Source organism: Rhipicephalus sanguineus, chromosome 1 (genome assembly GCF_013339695.2).
Source record: "Rhipicephalus sanguineus isolate Rsan-2018 chromosome 1, BIME_Rsan_1.4, whole genome shotgun sequence".
Taxonomy (NCBI): domain Eukaryota; kingdom Metazoa; phylum Arthropoda; class Arachnida; order Ixodida; family Ixodidae; genus Rhipicephalus; species Rhipicephalus sanguineus.
In genome coordinates, this window is record NC_051176.1 from 321626686 (window position 1) to 321648535 (window position 21850).

Here is a 21850-nt window from a genome sequence, read left to right on the forward strand (position 1 = left end):
GGTGGATTACCCAGAGTGCACAGCAACGCTTGCCTGCATGTCGGTTGTGCATACACCCTATGGTAGAGGGTAGGGAAGGGAAGTGAGGGCGAGGAGGAGGGGAGAGGTTGCATCCCAAACGAAGGTGTCCTTCCACACCAAGCAGGCTGGCCCGTGAATGCTGGTGTCGTCGAAGGGCAGGCGACCCCTTCCTACAGCTCTCACGTTGAGTGCAAATGCATAAATGTTCTATCTCCAAATAATCTGCTGCCAGCGACATTCGAATTCGTATAATATACATAGTTCGATGTGAGTTTTAAATTGCTCACCTTATATCACCTCAGCATTACCTGACACTATATATTAAAGGATTAAATGTAACTTTAAAAGTAACGATACATTCTAATGGTCGAAGTGTAACTGGGACGCGTTCCTTTGACAGTAAAGGAACTTGCAACTGGAACTCCTTTCAAGATTGGGAAGAAACAAAGAACGAACTTTCGTTCCTGTTTTAGAAAAATGTGTACAACACTGGTGCTACCTGGCAGCATGCAAAACTGTTTTCCATGTGTAGCAATGGTGAAAAGTACCTTTGTTTAAAGGGGTCATGAACTACTTTTCAATGTAATGATCTAATGACCTCAGTATTGGAGTTCACTGCCTCCCGAATCGATCGCCGCAAAAATTTCTCAAATCCGTCAAGAACCAGCGGAGTTACGGGGGTTTGGCGCACGCTCTCTCTCTTTTCTCGTCCCGATGAGTGCACTGGAAGGGAGGGATGGGGAAAGAAGTTGCATCATGAAACTCGACTGCAAGTGTGGCTACCGTGTAAAGTTAGCAGACTGAGGAGTGCGGCACCAGCAAGTGGTGGCACCCCGTGGCATAAAGCGCATCTGATACGAATGCCGCTCTTCATTTAGTCAGCTATCAGCCAATGAGGATGCTACGTCTTTTGCAACGCAGAGAAGAAACAGATACGCGACATCAACTGACAGGCCCCCCCCCCCCCCACCGACGAGAGTGAGCACCGGCCTCTGTTTGAAAAGAGGGCGCAACTTCGCGCTCCGCTTGTAGCTTTTACGTGGCACGCACGACTGAAATATTTGGCTCAGCAGTTCACAGCAGCTTTCTGCAGGATGTGTTTTTTCAACAAGCTCAAGGGGTGACCCTTTCAACCAAACATACACTAGACCTTAGGCCACTCGCTGCGCAGCAATGACACAGATTGATGCATAGTGGGAACCATGTAATACAAGCCCAGTTCCTTTTACAACAGACGGTGCATGTTTCACGCATTTTCAAGACACCATCAATACCGCTCCTTTTCCACTTTCATTACTTTGAAGTTTTTAACAGCAGAGCTGTTTACTGAAGTACAAGAAAGACGCGTACCATTGAGGAAGAATTTAAGACAGAAAAGGGCACCACTCGCAACTAACTTTATTCTCAGAACACCCACGACATACATAATATTAATGAGAACTTACAGACAATAATGCCAAGGAAAGTATAGGGGACGTTATTAGTAGTAAATGTAATGTAAATGTAATTTCCACTTCTTTCCTTCATTAATAGCGAGGGTCTCGTTCTGGCAGACTTGATGCTTTCAGGTAGTATGCGAGGGATTATTGGTCAGCTGCCAGCTCGTAACAAGTTCACGTGCACAGGCAGAAAAAGAGTGTTCCACACTCGCCGTCATGGCTATTGGCGGCACTAACTGACGCTCCCACGTTTAAATACACATATATACCCCATAAAGTGGACGGGGGGATGGCCGCCGGGGTGGCTCAGTTGGTAGAGCATCGGACGCGTTATTCGAAGGTCGCAGGTTCGGTCCCTGCCCGCGGCAAGCTATCTTTTCGTCCACTTTTCTTTCTTCACATTTACATTACATTTACCGTATAAACGCGTGTAAGGGCCGCACCCGTGTAAGGGCCGCACCCCGTTTTTTTGAAGTGCATATTCTAAAAAAAAAAAATCCGCGTAAGGGCCGCACCCACACTTTCCTCAACCAATACGTATTCAAAATGCGCGCGCGCGTAAGCTTCTAAGCGTAGTCGATAGATGGCACAAGGAACCGCAACCATCATCATCGTCACCAGAGTGTATATATATATTTTTGGATTTTATTCGTGTTAAGATGTTCGTGAAGTGGGCTAAAAATTTTAACTATTTTATTAGTATTCATAGACCCGCCAACTAAAGGTTAAAGCAGGATTTTATCTTTAGCTTCTCACATCTCTATACAAACGCGCTATCGGCGCTATCCATATCGGCATTAGCATCACCAACTTTGGCATGGCGTTCGCGTTGTTCGGTTTGTGCAGTTCAGCCAGCCATTTGCTGTAGTTTTCTGCACTGTTCGATGACCTTCGTGCTAGCTTGTTTTCTACACGGCGTTCACGTTTTGGCAAGATGGGCAAGTACCTGAATAGCTACACTGCCGGCAATAAGTTGAAGGTGATCGAGTATGCTCTCGAGCATGGGAAACGTGCCGCCGGCAGAAAATTCGACGTTGACGAGAAGTGTGTTCGACGTTGGTGTGCTCAAAAAGAAGCCTTGCGAAACACCAACAGCACTAAGCGCGCTTTCCGAGGAGAGCAGTGCAAGTTTCCCGATTTGGAAGAAGACTTGCTCCGCTATGTGACTGAAGCGCGGAATGATGGTCTTGCACTCACAACGGACATGCTACGTGTAAAGGGACTAGCCTTGGCGACTGTACTTGGGTGGATCCTATCTGCGTGGAGCTCGGTGTCGACGCACATTGTGTCCCGAAGTTTTAAAGACGCCGGGATATCTAACAGCTTGGATGGCACAGAAGATGACTGCTTGTGGGGTGACGGCGCTTCGCAGCACACCATCTCATCTCGGACTCCAAGTCTGAGGACTCGCCGAGTGACGACGATTGAGCACGTATGTCGCAAGAAATGTCGTTTACTGCAATAAACGCTCTTCGGTCGCTAACTGGTGCGTTTTTGCTTTTAAAAAAAAAATGTTGCGTGTATGGGCCGCACCCTGAAAATTGGCCCTCATTTCTTGAAAAAAAAGTGCGGCCCTTACACGCGTTTATACGGTACTACTAATAACGTCCCCTATACTTTCCTTGGCATTATTGTCTGTTCTCATTAATATTGTGTATAACAAAGAAAAACGAGCCCTTAAAATTTCCACTTCTTTACGACATACATAGTCGTAGCAACCATACGTACATAGCCGCACATGCTCATTAAAATACATTCGACAAGAATGGCAAAAACGACTTAATCGAAAAAAGATTCCAAGAAATTAAATTCACCACCACGCAGAACAACAGATGTGTCACTTACACACATATCTCTCACCATTTTCTGTTCTGTCTTAAATTCTTCCTCGATGGTACGCATCTTTTTTGTATTACAGTAAGCATGTACCAACTAGCCCAACAACAAGTTTTAACAAGCTGTTTAAGCTAGCCCCGACCCCACCTCGAAAAATAAACGGGTATGTGCCACAGAAATGAGGTAAACCTCATTACCCACTCCTGGTATACTAAAAATGAAGAAGACAACAATGTGCCACAGAAATGAGGTAAATCTCATTACCCACTCCTGGTCCACTAAAAATGAAGAAGACAACAGTTAGCCCAACAAACGGGTATGTGCCACAGAAATTTCTGCGGCCTATCAGGACTGTCATCATCATAAACAGGTGCCACAGAAACTGGGTAAATCCCATTACTCACCACTGGTCCACTAAAAAAGAAGGCAATAGTTAGCCCAACACTAGGGACCGGGAAAGGCAAGGACCAAAGCCCCTCCATGCGTTTTCCGCCGGCTAGGTTAAGTAGCGCCAACTCGTCCGCCCCCTCTCCCTTTACACCGGTTCCCCGCATAGCGGAAGCCGAAGTGCCGCCATGATGTTTCTGCTGCTTTTCCGGTTGATGCACCTGCCCCATGCCCGCCTGATGCCCGCCCATGCCCTCGCGACGCAGAAACACCGAGCGAAAACTCGCTCGGTGGCAGGCAGTTTACGACGAACCTCAAAACAACAACACTTGCGAAACGGAGAAGCAAATATGAGCTTTCTCGCGTGTGCACATGCGTACGCAGAAACAAGATGGAAGGAAAAAGCGGAAGGAAGTGGCTCAAGAACTTCCTTCCGGAAGCTCCGGAACCGGAAGTGGGCGTCGTCGTCGAACAATAGATGGCAGTACTTAAAAAAGCGGCAGTAGACACGATGGAGGGGCTTTAGCAAGGACAGCTGTGAGAAACTATCATCATCATAAATGGGTATGTGCCACAGAAATTGGGTAAACCCCACTACTCACCACTGGTCCACTAAAAAGCAAGAAGGCAACAGTTAACACTAGGGAACAGGAATGACAACAGCGGCTGTGAGAAGACCCCAAAGCAATGGAAGCCCTACGCCAATGATGACATGCCCGTAGATCTACGAGAAGTGCAAACACTTGGTTTCAGCAAGGGTTTGTCCCTGGTTGGACATCCATGTCGTGTCTGCGACTGCATGAGAGGTGTGAACTCTTGGTTTCAACAAAGTTTCTGTCCCAGGAGTTTGGACATCCATGTTGTGTCTGTGTGTGTGATTTAACTAACCTCTCTGCACCGAGAATCATCATAGAAACAACCTAGCATCACCTAGCTAAAGCCTACCAACGTCCTAGAAGGAACCTAGAAAGAACCCTCATCACCTAGTTAAGACCCTGACCTACTGTACTCCTGGCCTGCCCAGATGTCCCCTCTCCGGCGCCCACATTCTAGTTCATACCTCCTGCCACTAGGGACGTTACCTATGAGCGTTGTGGCGCTAGTCAGCACCTGTTTGCTGAAGTCTGCTCTAACGATTGTGGCGATGTTTGATGTTTTGCCAGCGCAGAGCGCTTGTATCGTGTAATTATTGTGCATAAACGCAAAATACTTCGGAAAGAAAAATACGGAAAGTGATATAGAATTTTTATGCATTTAAAAGGGCACAGCCGTCCTACACTATGCAAGTCTACGGCTTCTCACGTTAGTCAACCAGTGTGCAGTAAATACTTAACCGCACTGAATAGCTTACTTGGCCCTCCATCTAAGTTTGCAGAAACAGTCACACAATGCTTTTCAGTTCGTCACATAATACAGGCGTTTCTACTCCAGCGCCGTCCAAACGGTCGCAGAGTAGCAGACGAACAGGTTATAGGAAACGCCACCTACGGCGAGCGGCTGAACGAGAGCGGGGACGCGAGCTCCCATAGGACCCCCGCTATCTGGGCAGGTCAGGAGTACAGCAGGTCGTCGTTAAGACATAGAAACTAGAAACAACCTAAAAGCAACCAGATTAGTCTTCAGAATCGCCCAGTTTCGCTGTTTCAAGGCTAGCGCGGCTTAAGGCTCTGATATACTCCAGCGTAACGTCGACGAGCGAGCGCGCGCGTCACGGCGACGTTACGTCCGCAAAAAACAGCCCTCTATAGTCCGGCGTCGGCTGACCGCCGACGCGGCCGACGGCTGCTGGCGCGCTCGGGCGTCGCTCGGCGCCGAATAGATCCTGCTGCATTTCGCGCCAGACGCGCCAGGCTCGCATGTACAGGAACCTGCTTCGCGGGCTGTTTCGTCGGTTCCTGACAGGTGGCGCGGGCGTTCTTCGCTTTACTGCGCATGCGCTCCTCTAGATACGATCGCACCGGCGCGTTGGAGCCGGCTCGACTGTAGCGGAGACCGATTTGCGCCTGGCGTTGCGTCGCCAGCTTGGCGTGACGAAACGCAACGTCCTCGCGGGCGCTCGCGTCGGACGCCGGAGTATAACAGAGCCTTTAGTGCAAGCTTAGCCAATTTTTTTTTTTTTTTTTACTAGGTCAGTCCGGCAGGGCGGGGGTTAACCCTTGTCCCGTCCCACCCTCCGTCGATGATGATGACACCCAGCAAAACAAAAGTTGGACTCGCACAGCAACTCGGATGCGGGCAACGTACCACTGTGAGGTGCAGGTCCTTCTCCTCGTAAAGCAAATCCCGGTGGCCCTGCTGGGGTGCGGGCGACGGCTGCACCTGCTGCACAAAGGCCCCGTACAGTTGACGGATGCGCGAGTCCCCAACGAACACAATGTGGTTCTTGCCCCCCCAATAGGCGATGTAGCGCAGGCACATGCGAGATTCCCTGAAACAGCAATACACACACGGCTGTTTTCTGCTGCGCATTTCCATAGAAACGTTCGATTCTTACGCATTGGTGTAGGTGTGCAACATACAGCCGTACGGTTGCCACACGTGATAGCCCTGAAATCGTCCATCGCTCAGCAGCCACTTGCACGTGTCGATGCCTGCAAGGAAAGCTGACAATGCACTCAAACGCACGCGAAGGCGCCAGGACGCACCGTACGTCAGGTGAATGACGCCGTGGTAGAGGACGAAACCGACGACCACAAAGCAGGCAACTAGTTTGCAATTTCTCGCATTAATGCGGTGAATGAATTCAGAACTGGCGGTGATGTGCCGGCCTTCCTCGACCATATCGAGCACACTAAACTGCAAAATTTCAGGCTGCCAGAGCAGCGCAACCGGAGCGACTAAAAAGCCACCAAAACATGCCCGCGTTGCCAGACTACTTTTTGGTGCTGTCCCTAGGAAATTCCAAGCGAGATGTACCTAGCCTAGGTCTGGCCTAGGCCCGTGGCTCTACGTGCGTGCGAGGCGTTGCAATGCAGTCATGTGATTTAACCATGGAAATGCAGGTGACTTCATTTAATGGACGCACGAATAAAGGTGCATACTTGCTGCTTTTTTTGGGAAGGGCCACTTTTTGACTAAGGGGCATTCGCAAGGAGGGGGAATCAGTTTTGTTTCAGCTCAATGAGATCAATTATGCACTCTGCGTGTGCAGGCGTAGCCGCACAGTGCATTAGTTTACGAAGCTGATTCTTTTTGGACGACGAAGTTTGAGACATGATCGGAACCGCTAGCACGCTATATATTCATATGAGCTGCTGCTTGGGCCTTGTTTTGTAGTTCCAGAAAAACTAGCTTTTTTTCCCAAAAGGTACCTTGGAAAAACGTTTAGCTCCAATATTCCGTGATAGTCACCGAATGATCAATATTATTGCTTGTTTTAAACAAATGCTTGTGGCGATCGAGCCACCACGCGAACGAATGTCACGCCGAAGCTGCAGGCTCCCTACTTGGAGCACAGCATGTGTGTACAGGAGGCGCAGCGATGCGGATTGCTTATTTCCTCATCAGATCAGTGGAGTTCCCGGTCTACATATGTTTCCCATCGCATGCGTGCGGTATCAAGCAGACGTATGAAACACCATTGTGAATAACTTTTTCTGTTGTATCTTTATGAAATATTTTTTTTTTCATTGCTGTGCTTTTGACATACCCTATCATCAGTGAAAAAGGAGTAGCCGGTGCTATACAGAAGCACCAACATCTCCTAAATATTATATAATAAAAAAGTATTTGTTTACGCCCGGAAAATCAATGCTCCACCACATAATGCTTCGCTGAACCGACCAATATGTTACCAATGCACACTGTCGCGGCTAAGTGTATATACGGTAAAACTCGCATACATCGGAATCAAAGGGCATATCGCTAAATAGTTCGATATACCCGTAATTAAAAATGCATAAAATGCCTGTCTGAAGCTTAAATATTCATTCTAGAAGGATCCGTTGATGGGCGTCTCGGACTGTACCTCGAGACAATTGTTGGTTCTAAAGCTGCTGTGAAGCCGTTAAAGTTTTCCTATTACTTATTTTTCATCAACCTGGTCGTGTGAAACGTGTACGTATATCGGACCAGAGAACACTTTGCGCCACATGAAGCAACCTGGCGATACCCTTACCGGCAACTAATTGCAGCCACAGGTAGCAAGCTTCACAGCGTGGCACTTAGTTTTCGTCGCATTACACCCCTGTGTAGCGGCAAAACTTACAAAGCAATTCCTTCATTGTGGAGCGCAAAGAAATCTGTGCTGCGCACGCCCCCCATATTTTGACTCGTACCCTGCTTTTTTACGCCACGCTTGCACTGCCCCTTGGATTCAATGCACTATATATTTACATTATATATATACGTGTTACAAGATGACAGATTCACTATAGTCAGCTTTACGGCATTGCAGCTGTGCCACAAAGCATGTACTGTGCATTACGGTATCGACGATTCGCTGTGCAGCGAAGCCCACCAGCAGGGGAAATCGTAAGTGCCATATACGTTGCCTGACGCTTTGTCTTCTTTAATTACAAAACAGGCGCCCACGCAGTCTCCAGTCACCGTACGAGCACCCAAACGTCTAATAAACGCGCAAGTGCACAGCAAAAGTTTCTTCAATTGAATTAGCTGCAACCCTCTTCATTAGAGAACAGACCAAGCCACTTCTTGGAATAGTGTCATGGAGAAACTTATGCCAACAGAGATTATTACAAGATATACCAATGAAGGTGGCCTGAAGCATGATCGCATAGTGCTACGGATGTCTACTTCAAACGGCTACATTTCAGGTCAAATAATAAATGCGCAGATGATGAATTTCTTAGCGCTGCTGATAGTCTTAACAATCTGTATCAATTCAAGCGAATTTCGCGATGTAACATGAAGCAGGACTACATTGGACCATTTGCAAAAATCTGCAAGGCGGCTTTACTGCAAAGTTGTTTTCCAACCAAAAACTCTCCGTCGCAGACTGGTTTTCTCGCTCATTGTACTTTTACCGCTCCTAGTTCCAGTGAAGGCACGCGAGTACGACAAAACGACCTCTTTCCCCAACAATTACTGTGGGGCCGCCTCGTACGAACCCTCAGCCTTCGCTAGGTGGACAAGGCAGCCGTCGTTCGTAAGAAAAAAAAAAGGGGGGGGGAGGGGGTAGAGAAGCAAAAACAGAATGAGCGAGAAAAGCAGTCGGGGATTGAGAGTTTTTGGTTGGAAAACAACCTTGCAGGAAAGCCGCCTTGCAGATTTTTGCAAATGCGCAACGCACGCTCTCGAGTGCCTCAAGTTTCACTTCACTTGGCGACTTCCCTAGGTAATTTCTGGGTACACAAAGACGCTAGTTTTGCTCGGTGGCACAGGGTAGCCACCATGAAATGTGCTTACACCGCTAACATTGGGCGATGTTTTGGTGGCTTTTTAGTCTCGTGCCAGCGCAACACCACAGCATGGCCAGCCAAGGGCCCGGAAACCGGAAACTCTCAAGTCAGCTCAAGTCAACGTTTTTAGATTATTTCAGTTGGCAAAGAGCGCGGCTTTCCAGTGGCACGGAGCGGTTCGCCGCGATCGCCAACCAGGCGGTGGCGCTGCGGTCGCGTTAGGATTAAAGTCGGACTTTAGTTAGGATTGGTCTCGGCGCGTCGTCTGCTACTGCTCTACTGATTGAAAGGGGTCGACAAGCTACTACCACAACGATTACCTCGATGTGGTAGTCGCTCTCATTTCACTTGGCTCGAGTAAAACACGCGTTTTAGTTGTATCTGAGCATTATAACAAGAAACAAGCAGCATGTAAGACAGGACATGAAAAAGGCAGCACTGCACAGTTCGCTTATATACCTTCATTCCGTTTACCGTTGTAACTGGCATTAATTTCTCGCCAGAATATGCGCAAATCATCTTAGGCTCCCGTAATGATCAATCATTTTCCAAAATCACCTGAATACGTATTACGTCTGCTGTTGAAAAGCCTACCAAATCAAAAACCAGCAAGAAAGCCAGAAAAACAAGTCTTGTCATTTTCATCCGATTTCGTGAAACAGAATGCACAGGTACATTATTTGCAGTGACGTATTCACGGGTGTGTGCGAGTATTCGAAAATTTCGATATTCAAATTTCTTGTGCCTTCTTCGATTCTATCATCGAATCGAATAGCAGTCATTTGTAAGCCCGAATATTTTATGAATATTTCAAAATGTCAACTGCAATGAAGCAAAGCCCAAATTGGCGCAAAAGTACGATAACTGTCATTCCAGTGCATTCCTCCCGCCATACGCCTACAAATGCTGTGTACCTATAGCATGCGCCCATTCTAATACGTATTGACCTTCTTTTACAGCAAAGCTGTATATGAGTATGGGCGAAACCTAAATTTTCAACATGAATTTTCGGCAGTGTATATACTTTCATGTATTTATGTACCCATTCACACGGGCCGTGAAGGGCCTGCGACCTTTCTTTCTGGTATTGCTTCTCATGTAATGTCTAGTTTTGAGACCTTTGAGCATAATAAATAAATAAATAAATAAATAAATTTTCACCTCATTGGCTCAATAAAATTTCCTGAAACCTGCCAACCTACTAAGGTAGCTGACTGGGCTAGTTGGATATTCATACCGATAACAGCGCGAAATGAATGAATGAATGAATGAATGAATGAATGAATGAATGAATGAATGAATGAATACGAGGACGAGAACATCAATTTACATTTGTTCTAATTAAGACCGGCTGTTTCATAAATTCGTAGCTTATTCAAAAAGTATACCTTGTTCAGTTCTATTCTTCTGTCACTATTCCATTCGGCCTCAAAAATCACTATTCGCACACCCCGCAACCGCTACGTCGGTTCAAGCTCGTTACGATATGACGGAACTTTTTTGCGGATGCGACCTTTTCTGAAGACCTTAGGCTTTTGCAAGCGTCTTTGGCAGCAAAATGATCTGCAGCAATGGTGGTCCGCCTCGGTCGTGCGTGGTAATTATGGTGCGCGACGGCTGACCCGAAAGTCGCGGGTTCGATCCTACCCGCTGCGATCGCATTTCGATGGATGTGCTAGAGGACCGCGTGTGACGTGCGAAGCCACTGCACGTTAAAAGAGTACTGACACGATTTTGAAGTGCAGCAAAACGGACGTTTTCGGTTTCCTTGGCATGTAGTGTTAACGCTCTCCCCACACCACATCCGGGAAACACGTATAAATATTTAAGTTTGATTTTAAAGTTTTCATCTCCCAGCATCTGCAAGGCAGCTTCACCGCATGGAGAGCCCTATGACGTTTCAAGTCAGCTCACTTGGTTTGCGAATATGGCCTTGCATCGCTGCTCGCGATCTCGCTAGTGGTTTGGAAACGGGCACTGTCTTGCAGAAATGGCGCACTTGAAACATCACTTTATTCAATCAGGAATTATTTCACGTCACAAACAAAATGTACTCGATGTTTATCATGCCGCCGCGAGCGGCGATGTCGGCAAATGCTCCGAGGCTCGACGGCTCGACTCCACCGACGCAGAGAACACCCATACACTTAGAGAAGGGAAACTGTACCTTTGACAATGCAACGGAAATAAGGGTAGCGGTGGCGTTGTGAACTAAAGTAGCCGACCAACAGATGCCGTTGTACAACAGGAAACGGAAATGAGTTTTATGCAATATGGCTGCCGTCGCTCGTTTTTGGTTGCTGAGCAGCAACTGTGCAGTGCGCTCCGGTCGCCCGTGCTCGTACAAAAGAAATAAATGTATATGCCACGTTTTGTTCACTTGCCGAGCCCTGCGAGTGTCGTAATGAATCTTCTGAACTGTCTTTCGTGTGTATTCCGTGCCCCAACTGTGTGAAATGCTACGAAGGTGCCAGGAGACGCCAATGCCTCAACTGGCATTAACGCACACAACACCGGCGATGTGTAAGCCTGATAATGTTTTATTACATATTCATAAATCATTACAAGACAAAGTACACCACTGAACGTTCACACAAGCAAACAACGCGGTTACATCGTGAAGTAGTGGCTCATAAAGCGCGAACGCACGAGCAAGAAGAGCTACGAAACGTATGTATACGCTCGTGTACACTATAATTATTTCCCTATTTCCTCGTGCCAATTTTATGTAGCCTCTTTGGGACATCACCTGGCCGGTAGCCTTGCGGAGAGAATACGATAGCTTGCAGCGCAAAACTCACTTCTCTCGACCTTTGACTTCAAACCACCCGAATCCGTATTTTCCTTACTACTGGCTTGTTTCTTGACAAGTTTAGCATAGCAAATAAGGTGCCGCGCTGGTAAATGCAAGGACGTGGGTGTGAATTCCCTCCACGACGGCCGCATTTGTTTGTTTTATCGCTTAGGAAAACTAGGCGACAAAATGGATGCGGCCGCCGTGACGGGCATTTCGGTGGGGTGCGAAAACCGAAAACACGTGTACTTAGATTAAGGTGCACATTAAAGAGCCCCAGGTGGTCAAAACTGATGCGGAGTGCCCACTATGATGCGCGTCGTAATCGCATCGTGGCTTCAGCACGTAATTCTCCAAAAACAATTCATATATTAAATTTCTATGGATTCAAAACTATTTTAACTGGTGGAGCGAACCTATAATAAATTCGCCCTGGATGAAAAATTATCCTAACGTCTAGTTTCTCTCTGCAGAGGCAATCGGCTAAGTTGTGTCCAAAGAGGCAAGTAATGGCTCGGAGTAGCACAAAATTTGTTTCAGCTTGCAGCTGAACGCAGACAAGTGGGCTGGGAAAATTCCAACCTTTCTTGGTAAAGAGCCCACTTGACAGCACGGCAAGTGCCCAGAAATTAATAGGTATGGTCTAATCATTCTGTGCATTCCCACATTGTAAGTAACCAGCTTAATTCACAACACAGATACATAACAAACACTTCATGGTCACAACAATACTGTAGGAAATATCAGTACATTGCTTGTAAACACGTGGACAACAAGTAAAATTGTACAACCAAGTCATGAGCTCCTTGGATTGCTTATCCTTTTTCCTTAGAAACAATTATAACACAGCAGTGTATGAGCACAAACAATAGTCTTGAACTGCTAAGTCAATTTCTGGAGCTGACTTCCAAGTCTTTGCCTGCTTAATTCTCTGTTTTTGAATTCCAAGTACCCAAAGAATCCTAATATGTACAAACTAGGGTGTGCGAATAGTCGAGTGTCGAATTCGAATCGAATAGTACCTAATCGAATAATTCGATTCGACTTTCGAATAGCTAGTATTCGAAGTTTCGAATAATTCGACAGGACAAATATCTAAAGCGCAACAAAGGCCGATGGTGCAACTGGTTAGGGTGGGGTGGCAAAAACTAACGCTAATGTCGTTACACTAGGCCTTCCGTTTAAAACTTTCACTGACATTCTGGTTCAAAAGCGAGCGCACGCTCATCTTAAAAGAGATTGTCATTTCCGCACGTAGGAAAACGCATGAGAATACTGTCAAGCCCTTCACAACTTCGTTCCCAAAACGAAGGCACGGACTTCTTGCGCAGTTCGGTCGCGTATGCGCAAGCGCCGTAAAACGTCCCGACTTTGACCTGCGAAACCCTCGGTCATTGGCTTTGCTTGTAAAATCACGCTGGGCAGTCGCCACTGCCACACTGAACCACTCGTTCAGAAACTTCCATCGTTGCGGCACGCAGTTGAAACGCTGCTGTGAATGGGCGCCCGAAGATTTTTGAGCACGGAGCACCCATGGCGATGAAGCACAGCATTACCGTTGTCAGATGAGCCGTATTGCGCGACCATGGGGAAAAAACTAGCCACCGTACCCCCCTCTGTTAGTCTTTAGGAGGTTGGAGTGGCGCTGCTGACTGGAATGGCGGCTCTTCTATCAACATGCTTGCGCGCCCATAGAAATTGAAACAAAAGCCACTCTCGAACAAGTGCGTAATGAAACTGTCGGCACGCCGTAGCATCCCTGATTTGTCCTTTGTCTTGCCGTAACTGGCGGTACACATTTTGTGTAAGTATACTATTCGATATTTTTGGCCACTATTCGTTTCGATTTGAGGTGAAATTTCACAATTCGCACACCCCTAGTACAAACATTTGCAGAAGAAACAATTTGCGACAGTGAGCACTGCAAAATGGGCCATTAGTCACCTCCATGATAATACGAAGCAGTTTCTCTGACACCCCTCTCAAGTGTGCTACAGCACCTATTTGAACAGAGAGTGCTTCTTCCAATTTTCTGACAAAATTGAAAGCTGCTTCTGTGGGCACTGTTAAATTACCTAGAGTCTTGTCCTGCATCTCCACTGCTTTGAACATCATGGAGATTTGGTTTGGTGAAGACAAATCTTGGCTTTTGTCTTTCAAGAGATCCTTGCACTGTAAGCATGGTGCTTTTTTCAGAAATGCTTGTACTAGGTATCCTGACACGTAACAAACTATGTTTGATTCAAGTACATCTGCTGGTTCTTCGGTGTCTGAAAGGTTTGAGCTGAAGGTGTCGGCCCAGTAAGACTTTCTTGATCGAGTCTTAATTTCTTTAGCTCAGTTAGAAGAACAGCCTTATCTGCTTGGCAGTTGCTGCCATCTGAAAGCTTGAAGAGCTTCCCGACAATGATATGCCTGAGACCGGCAGTGAACTGAATGTGTTTGCAGTCTCGTTACAGCTGTGCTGCTTCCGAATGATCCCAAACAAGTTCTCCAAGGGATCCTGATTCAGACGACGAGCAAGCAAAACTTGGAAGTTATAGGATTCCTGCAGATCTGCCCACAGCATACAAACCGCTTTAATTGTCACCTGCCAGCCCTAAATGGCTCTTGGTTGCCTAGGTTCTCTGAATTTCCAAGAATGCAAGAATTCAATGTGCCCTGTAGAAGTATTAATTGTATACCTCATTTTTCTCTCAGCGATCTTTACACAAGAATTGTTAAATGAATCAAACAAGTGATCTATTTTCACAACAAACTCAACTGTGCTTGTGGCTCCTGGTGGAGAACATTAAATGCTATGAATGGTTCTATTGCTAGATAGACACTGTTGCTGAGCACCCACTTTACTTTCATGTTACCAAATGCACTTTCATAGATGTGCCCTCAGTGAGTTTAGGTAGGCATTTTAGTTTCAGGTGATGAGTTGATTCATACAAATCTTAATATACCCCCAGGAAGCAAACAATATCACCAACAGGAATATCATGCTTCCTCAGATTATTCCTCATACATTTCAACAGGTGGGGGACGTCAAATATGAAAGAAATCTATTTATCAGCAATAAAGAAAGGCCTGTCAGGGCTCACACCCAGTGTCCTTGCAATAACGCAATTGCTGCTACCCTGGTTACAAATCAATCCTTTGACGAAGAGGCCACATGCCTTTAGCTCAATGATTAGCTTTTTCAATGACATTAAAAGGGGCCCTGCGCGAACTGTCCCCTCGCTTCTCAAAAAGGCTACTGGCTGTATCCATTTCTTCGCTATCCCAAAAACCACAAGTGCTGCAGTGTGCGCTGTGCCATTTGTTCTTTCTCTGGCATTATCAACATATCCATGTATGATGTCTTCCTTAGGTCATACTGCAGATTTCTTTTAATGAAATTTTGTCAAAAATTAGGCAGCAAGCTCTGTCTTGAATTTTCCCAATTTTTTTTTTCATTTTCTTTGAATAACTCGAGAATCTGAGGCAGAACTCCTGTCTTTATATTACGGCCGACAGCCACGTCCTTCAGGACTTTACTGTGGAAGGCTCCAGTACTAGGGGTGTGCGAATATTCGAGTTTCGAATTCAAACGAATACTAACTAATCAAATAATTAGATTCGACTTTCGAATAGCTAGTATTCAAACTTTCGTATAATTCGACAGTACGAATATCTAAAACGCAACAAAGGCCAATGGTGCAACTTGGTGAAGGTGGGGTGGCCTAAAAACTAACGCTAACGTCATTACAATAGGCCTTTGTTAAAACTTTCACCGATTTCCTGGTTCGAAAATGAGCGCATGTTTACTTTAGAGGAGGTTATGTTATTTCAGAACGTAAAAAAAAAGAAAGACAAGAAAAGTGGCAAGCCCTTCTCAACTTCACTTCCGAAACGAAGGTACGGACTTTTGAATAGTTGGTCGCGTATGCCGCAAGTGCTGTAGAACGTCCCGAATTTGGCATGCGAAACCATCGAGGATTGGCTTCACATGTAAAATTTGACCACGCTGCACATTCGCCACTGCCGTACTGCTTCACTCGTTCAGAGACTCCCATCGTTCCGGTGCTCAAACAAAACGCTGCTGTGAACGGGCGCCTGAAGATTTTTGGGCCCAGAGCATGGCCATGGAGCACAATAATGTGACCGTTGCCAGATGAGCCGTATTGTACAATTATACGAAAAAAAAAACTAGCTAGCGTACCACCACCCTCTGTTGCCCAAGAGGTTAAGAGTGGCACGGCTAACTGGAATGGAAGCTCTTCTATCAACATGGTTTCGAGCCCATAAAACCTGAAAAAAAAAAAAAAACACTCCGAACAAGCACGTAACAAACCTGTCACCACGCCGTAGCTTTCTTGATTTTTCCTTTCTCTTGCCGTTACTGACAGTGCACGTTTCGATACTATTCGATATTTTCGGCCACTATGCGGCACTATTCGATTCGAGATGAAATTTCACTATTCGCACACCCCTACTTAGTACCTTTGATAGATATTTATATGCCTCAGGGCTTGTAAAGTAAAGACTGAGAGCAACTGTCTAAGTTGCATCGGCGATCGTCTCCATGTTTTTTCAGTGGTTGCAGATGCATTAGAATTTCGAAAAAAGTCCTTCTTTAGGTACCGCCTGCTTCAAGAAGAGCTGCGCATGAGGTGCAATTGGTTTCTTGGACTTTTTAAGTCTTGCAACAATTTGATGGGAGGTGGGAGTTCTCGTCGCAGTAGTGCTGAAGTCTTCTTCATAGAACGTGGAGTGAGCACCTTCCGGGTCCTGTCCTGGCTCTGGGGTTCCTGGAAAATCAAAAAGCCACATCCTAATGTTAAGTCTAAGCAAGAGGCTTTAAAAACTTACACTTTAGTAAATGGTTTGCTAGTTTTGGTACACTAGAAACACGTAATTTGTATTTTTAATGCCAACGTATTATTACCTGGAAATTTTGGGTGATCCTTTACAAAATTTGCAAGCTATGCCCAAATTGAAATACCACGGTCAGGCTAGTGTAAAAGGCTAATTTGGTATTTTTGCATGTTATGAGAACAAAATATACACAGGCAAAATGTATTTTTTTGTCAAACAGCCACGTATATGACTGGCCAAAAGTAGGCACACCCCAGTGGCAGATAGTAAAATGTTAAAACAAAAGTGCATTTATTAAGGAAGCATCTATTTAAGGTAATGAGCTGTATCATTAACCAGTTGTAGTGCCAATATATATTGGGGACGCATGTGGGAATAATTCCTTTTTGTTTTGTAGAATGAAGACACACTTACTGGAATTACTATGTAATCTTGCATTAATCTTGCTTTAATAAGAGGAAGAATACCTACTCTGTGTAGTTGGTGCTGTTGGCAATGGCTCCTGTTGCCCCATGGGATGCTGGCTCTTGTATTGGTGGAGAGATATTGAGGGCACTGGAAAAGAATGCTGTATATCACTATATAAATTTAAGCAGGAGCAATGGCATTGCGCTTTATTTTTGGAAAGCTCCCACTTACTGGTCTCACGCCTTGATGCTGAGAGCTCTGGAGAGAAGTCGGGGAAATCTTGGTATTCTGAAGTACACATTCATTACATTAATTCTATATCCGCTTTAGAAAAAAACCACATCAGATGAAATACACACTTTCACTCAAGTAAACAATCAAAATTACCATCTATGGAAGCAGCGAAAACGAAGCTTCGACACTTGTGACATAAGAAATAGTATTCGCGAAACCACTGGCTGTTACAGGGTGGAAGGTACAAAATACTCATCAGGCAAAATTCGTCACAAAATTTAGATTTTATAGTAATCGTGAAACCAAGGAAATGATAAGAGTTTCTGAACAATCTCGACGGTCCCAACACACACACACACCCCTACATTCTGGCGAGATGGGTCTTAGATCTCAATATCGGTGGAGGGGTATGAGACCCCCAGAGACCGCATTAACTTCAAGCCCCCTTGACTTTAAGGACTACTGATAATAATCTTAATGTTTAACACAATGTAATCATTCATGAAGAACCCAAAGCACTTAAACATTCTCTTTCACCTAATGCGATTACCATTACGTTCAATAATCACCGCTGTTCGCGCCCCTCGCGGATATAAAATCTCTTTTAAAAAACTTGTGCTCGATTATGTAGAACGCTGCACGCACAGCCACGTCAAATTGCCTAGGCGTCCTATTGAAAAATCACGCGCAATCCCTTAGGTACAGTACACCGAAATCACAACCAGACGTGTCGCGTGTGCAAGTTACACGGCAATGCAAAGCTGACACTGAACATATGTGGTTTATGTATTCGTCATTATAGCAATATATTAGTTGATGTAAAACAATGTCAAAGAAACGACGACGGACATTGAACAAGAGCATAACTGACGCTCCGGCTTACCTGTTTACGGTGCGGAATCAACAGATCGACTCCATGAAAGCGTCAAACGTACCCCTCGATCTCGATCGCCGCGGCATTCCTAAATTCCGCCGGGTAAACTGAGTCAGCTACTATTGCTGTAAAGATAAAAGGGCTGTCTGCGAACTGAAGCGAAAGGTGCTTCCGCATTTACGTTGTTTACGTTGCCGCCGAACAATTTGAACGCCAACGGCCACGGAAAAGATGGATACAAATTGGATTTTGGTCTAGTTAGTCACCACTGAAGTCTTAAACGTTGACACTTCAATTAAAAAGCAGCTATACAAATTAGGTCTAAACATAAGTAACCCTCTAGCTACCAAAGCAAAATAACATGTTTGAATGATTGATTGGCTTGCGCAAAACAATTTCTTAAAGTGAAAATTTGGGTGGTTTAGCGCCCCTAGCAGGGAAAATGCAAACTAAGATAGCGACCGCTAAAAGAGGAGTCAGTAGCTCCACTCTGCGCGCATATCGATGGAACTCGCCGCGGTCGATTTTTTCGCCCTCTGCGGCGATCGCTAGAACTGAGACTTTCCGGGGCCACCGACGCGCCTTGCGACATTTGTTTAATTTGTTTTCGTGGCCACTACAGGGAGCGACCGCCGCGCCGCATCCAATAGTAAACTTTGTGCGTGCATATTCTTCGTTTGACCATTGCGAAATATGTCAGAAGTGGTGTACTAATTAGTGCACAAAAATTGATCTGCCAACGTTAAACAAAAAGCTTTCCCTACAGAAGTGTCTAGCGTTACGTCTAGACGTAACGGTAGGAGCCGTTGCAGTTACGTCTGGACGTAAGAATAACGAGTCTTAAAAGTTACGTCCAGCGTGACGATACAAATACAGCCGTCAGATCTACTGAACCAATTGGCCTCAGTGGCGCTGTGGCTAGCGTGTCGTGCTCGGCACTTCGAGGGCGTTGGTTCGATCCTCGCTGCTACGTGACTTTTTCTTTTCTTTTTTTTTTTTTTTTTTTGTCTCAGGTGTTGCTGAAGTCTGTTGCCAGAGAAGCGCGACGCGGCTCGCGGGTTACGTGCGCCTCCGCCTGCCCCGAAGGGGCAGGCGCGCGGGCTAAACAGCGCGTGGCCGCGACAGCGGCCAGTAGCGCGTGACCTTGACCCTGCCAACCGGCCATTGAGCGATAGAAGCGATAGCGAAATGGGGAGAGTATTTCGGCCGCGCGTTAAAAAAGTGCGGCCGGTGCGGCCCTCTGGCGGGCGTCTGGCCGTTGCCAGGCGAGCGAGACCGGCGAGACGGAGACGCGGTGGCTCCGGCCATCGTATCGATAGTATGCGCTCCCCTTCTGCGGTAGTGTTATGTTATTTCGGCAGAGTAAAAAGCTGGGCTTGGTGTTCCCTGACTACTGTGCGATGGAGTTAGGAGAGGCCAGGATAGACGCACATCATTATCTTTGTTTATTGCTAGCGTGCACGCTTGTTGACATCCGACCGTCAGTTCGTACGTACGTGTTGCATATCGTGCTTTAATTGTGGTGTTAATTCTAATGCGGCCGGACTGCTCGCACTGAGCTTACAAGAGTGCCCCCTACCTCTAGGCCGCACACCTTGATTTAACAGCACTAACATTGTTTCATTTCGTTGTTGCTGCAAGTATAAATTCTGACGTGACACAAGCAGTACAAAAGCGTGCACTGTCGGCGCAGAGCATTACGACGTTCGGCGACGAGTATGGCGAGTACGAACAAGGTTCTGTCTTCGGGAGAAGAAGCGGCGCGGCGGGAAATATGATGGGAATTCGCTAGAGCATATGGGCCCAACGATGACGGGCCGACCCCGAGTTTCGAGTGAGAGAAGCGTGTCGCCGCAACTGCACGACAAAACTCGTCGGGAAGAGAGACGTCGGCCGCCCAGCAACGAAGGGAATCCGATCCTGACTTGCGAGTGGCCAAAGCAGGAGCTCACGGACCGTTTAGCGGCGTCATATTATCATCACTGTATCGACAGCTAAAATAGTACTTAGTAAAAAACGCACCCCAAAGCCAAGGAAAAGGCACCAGCTCCGCAGTTTCATCAGTCTTCGCGACGCCAAGTCAGTGAAGCTGTGCTAAATTTTACCCTTGAATGTTGCATTTGTGCGCTGTGACGTGCAGCTCATGCAGTCACTGCTTCATCGCAATGCCCACTGAATACTTTGTAATACCAAAGGAAACATGGCACTGCCGCAGAAACCCACGACGGTCGGAGTGCCGCCGCGGCCGCGTCTTCGTCGTCTAGGCAACCGCGACCGCCGCGCGCGGAGCAGCTCTGTGTACCACGTGACTTTTTTAACGCGCGGCCGAAATACTCTCCCAGCGAAATGGCCGCACTCGCGAAGCGAGGGTAGAGTGTACTAGAACTGTCGAGTGGCGTGAACGCGCCTCGCCGCCTGATGCCTTCCGCGTCGACCGTAGCGGCGGCGCTGCACTCGCTCGGTACTGAAGGCGCGCACCGCCGCGCGCTAGAAACTGGGAGCGTGCGTCGGCGGCGCCCGGCTAATCGGCACTGATGCGGCTTTCGTTGCGTGTCTATCATTATTAAGCGTAGGACTTGTCGTCCTAAGCCTTGATGGAAGAAACTCTAAAGATTTTAATGGATGCTTGCTTCATATATTTGAGAGATACTGCAAGTCAATTCTTGTAGCCGAAGTGACTGCTGGAAAGTACGCAAAATATAAAAATGAAAACGGGCTGACACCGACCGTGAAGATTTACGATCTCGGTGTAATTGAGCCGAACTCATTGCTGGGATAGTTAGAACAATTGCGTCAATTAAATAGACCCTCAACGATCGCCAGAAGAAAGAGACAGAGGAAACAAATCGCGTGCCTTTATTCTAATTTCTTCTGTCTTAATGCTTTCTTCTGGTGGTGCTTCGGCGTCTAGTTTATTCCGAGTAACTGAGCTGCTGTAATGGAATTCAACTGTGCTCAGAAATCTGTGTGCTGATATTGTGCCGAAAGCACACCGAACATTTACCGCGCGTTGGCGAAGCTGCGTTGTACGGTGTGTATCTACAAAGGCGCTGTGTAAATGTGACTTTTTCTACATTACGAGGGCTCAAAGGTATTGGAACTCAAAGGTAACTCGACCGGTACAAATAACGGTCGTCCTCAGGGGCGTTGCACGGATATTGTTATTGCTAGGCGCCGGGTGGGGAGGGGATACTTTATTGTCCGTATTTGTGCGTGTAAATATATATACGTACATATGTTATATAAAAGCATAATATCGCAAAGCATAGAGCACCACCGCCCCTCCTGGCTTCCCTTTGACACTTACAAATAAAGCAATCAAATTATAATACAAAACATTACCAAAAAAGAAGCTTTTGTAATGACATCGTTTAGAAGATCAGGAAAAGTGCAATATAAGCTGTTCATTGAAGAGGAGAACTGACTGTAGTGAATTTAGGCGGAATAACCGACGGGCTATATTTACATCTGCGCATTTCAATATGCTTTAAATACGCCCTGATGCATGAAGTTCGTGCTTCGGAGGTGAACGCGCGCCTTCGGCTCGGCTACCTTGCACGGCACCCTTGTACTCGTTAAGCCCTCAGAGGTCACATAACCGATCCACAGTAACCACGGAAGCACGCTGTTGAAACAAGGTAGCCTTTCGACA

At 46.4% G+C, this 21850-nt stretch overlaps 1 protein-coding gene across 1 annotated transcript; it reads right to left on the reverse strand.

Moving 5' to 3' along the window:
• Window positions 1-5807: 5807 nt before the first annotated feature.
• LOC119383785 (N-acetylneuraminate 9-O-acetyltransferase) lies at window positions 5808-6523 on the reverse strand. Its single transcript, XM_037652088.1, has 3 exons — window positions 6329-6523; window positions 6178-6274; window positions 5808-6111 (listed from the first exon to the last, which is right to left on the reverse strand). The coding sequence occupies exons 1-3, from the start codon at window positions 6462-6464 to the stop codon at window positions 5808-5810; spliced, it is 537 nt and encodes a 178-aa protein (XP_037508016.1). The 5' UTR covers window positions 6465-6523.
• Between the last annotated feature and the right edge of the window lie 15327 nt (window positions 6524-21850).

Bases quoted from the DNA above. Each gene is read 5' to 3' on its own strand.
- LOC119383785 (XM_037652088.1), bottom strand. From the start codon at position 6,464: ATGGTCGAGGAAGGCCGGCACATCACCGCCAGTTCTGAATTCATTCAC. The intron at 6,275-6,328 runs GTGCGTCCTGGC...CTTTCCTTGCAG, and splicing joins CGTCATTCACCTGACGTACG to GCATCGACACGTGCAAGTGG. The intron at 6,112-6,177 runs GTAAGAATCGAA...TTGCTGTTTCAG, and splicing joins TTGCACACCTACACCAATGC to GGAATCTCGCATGTGCCTGC.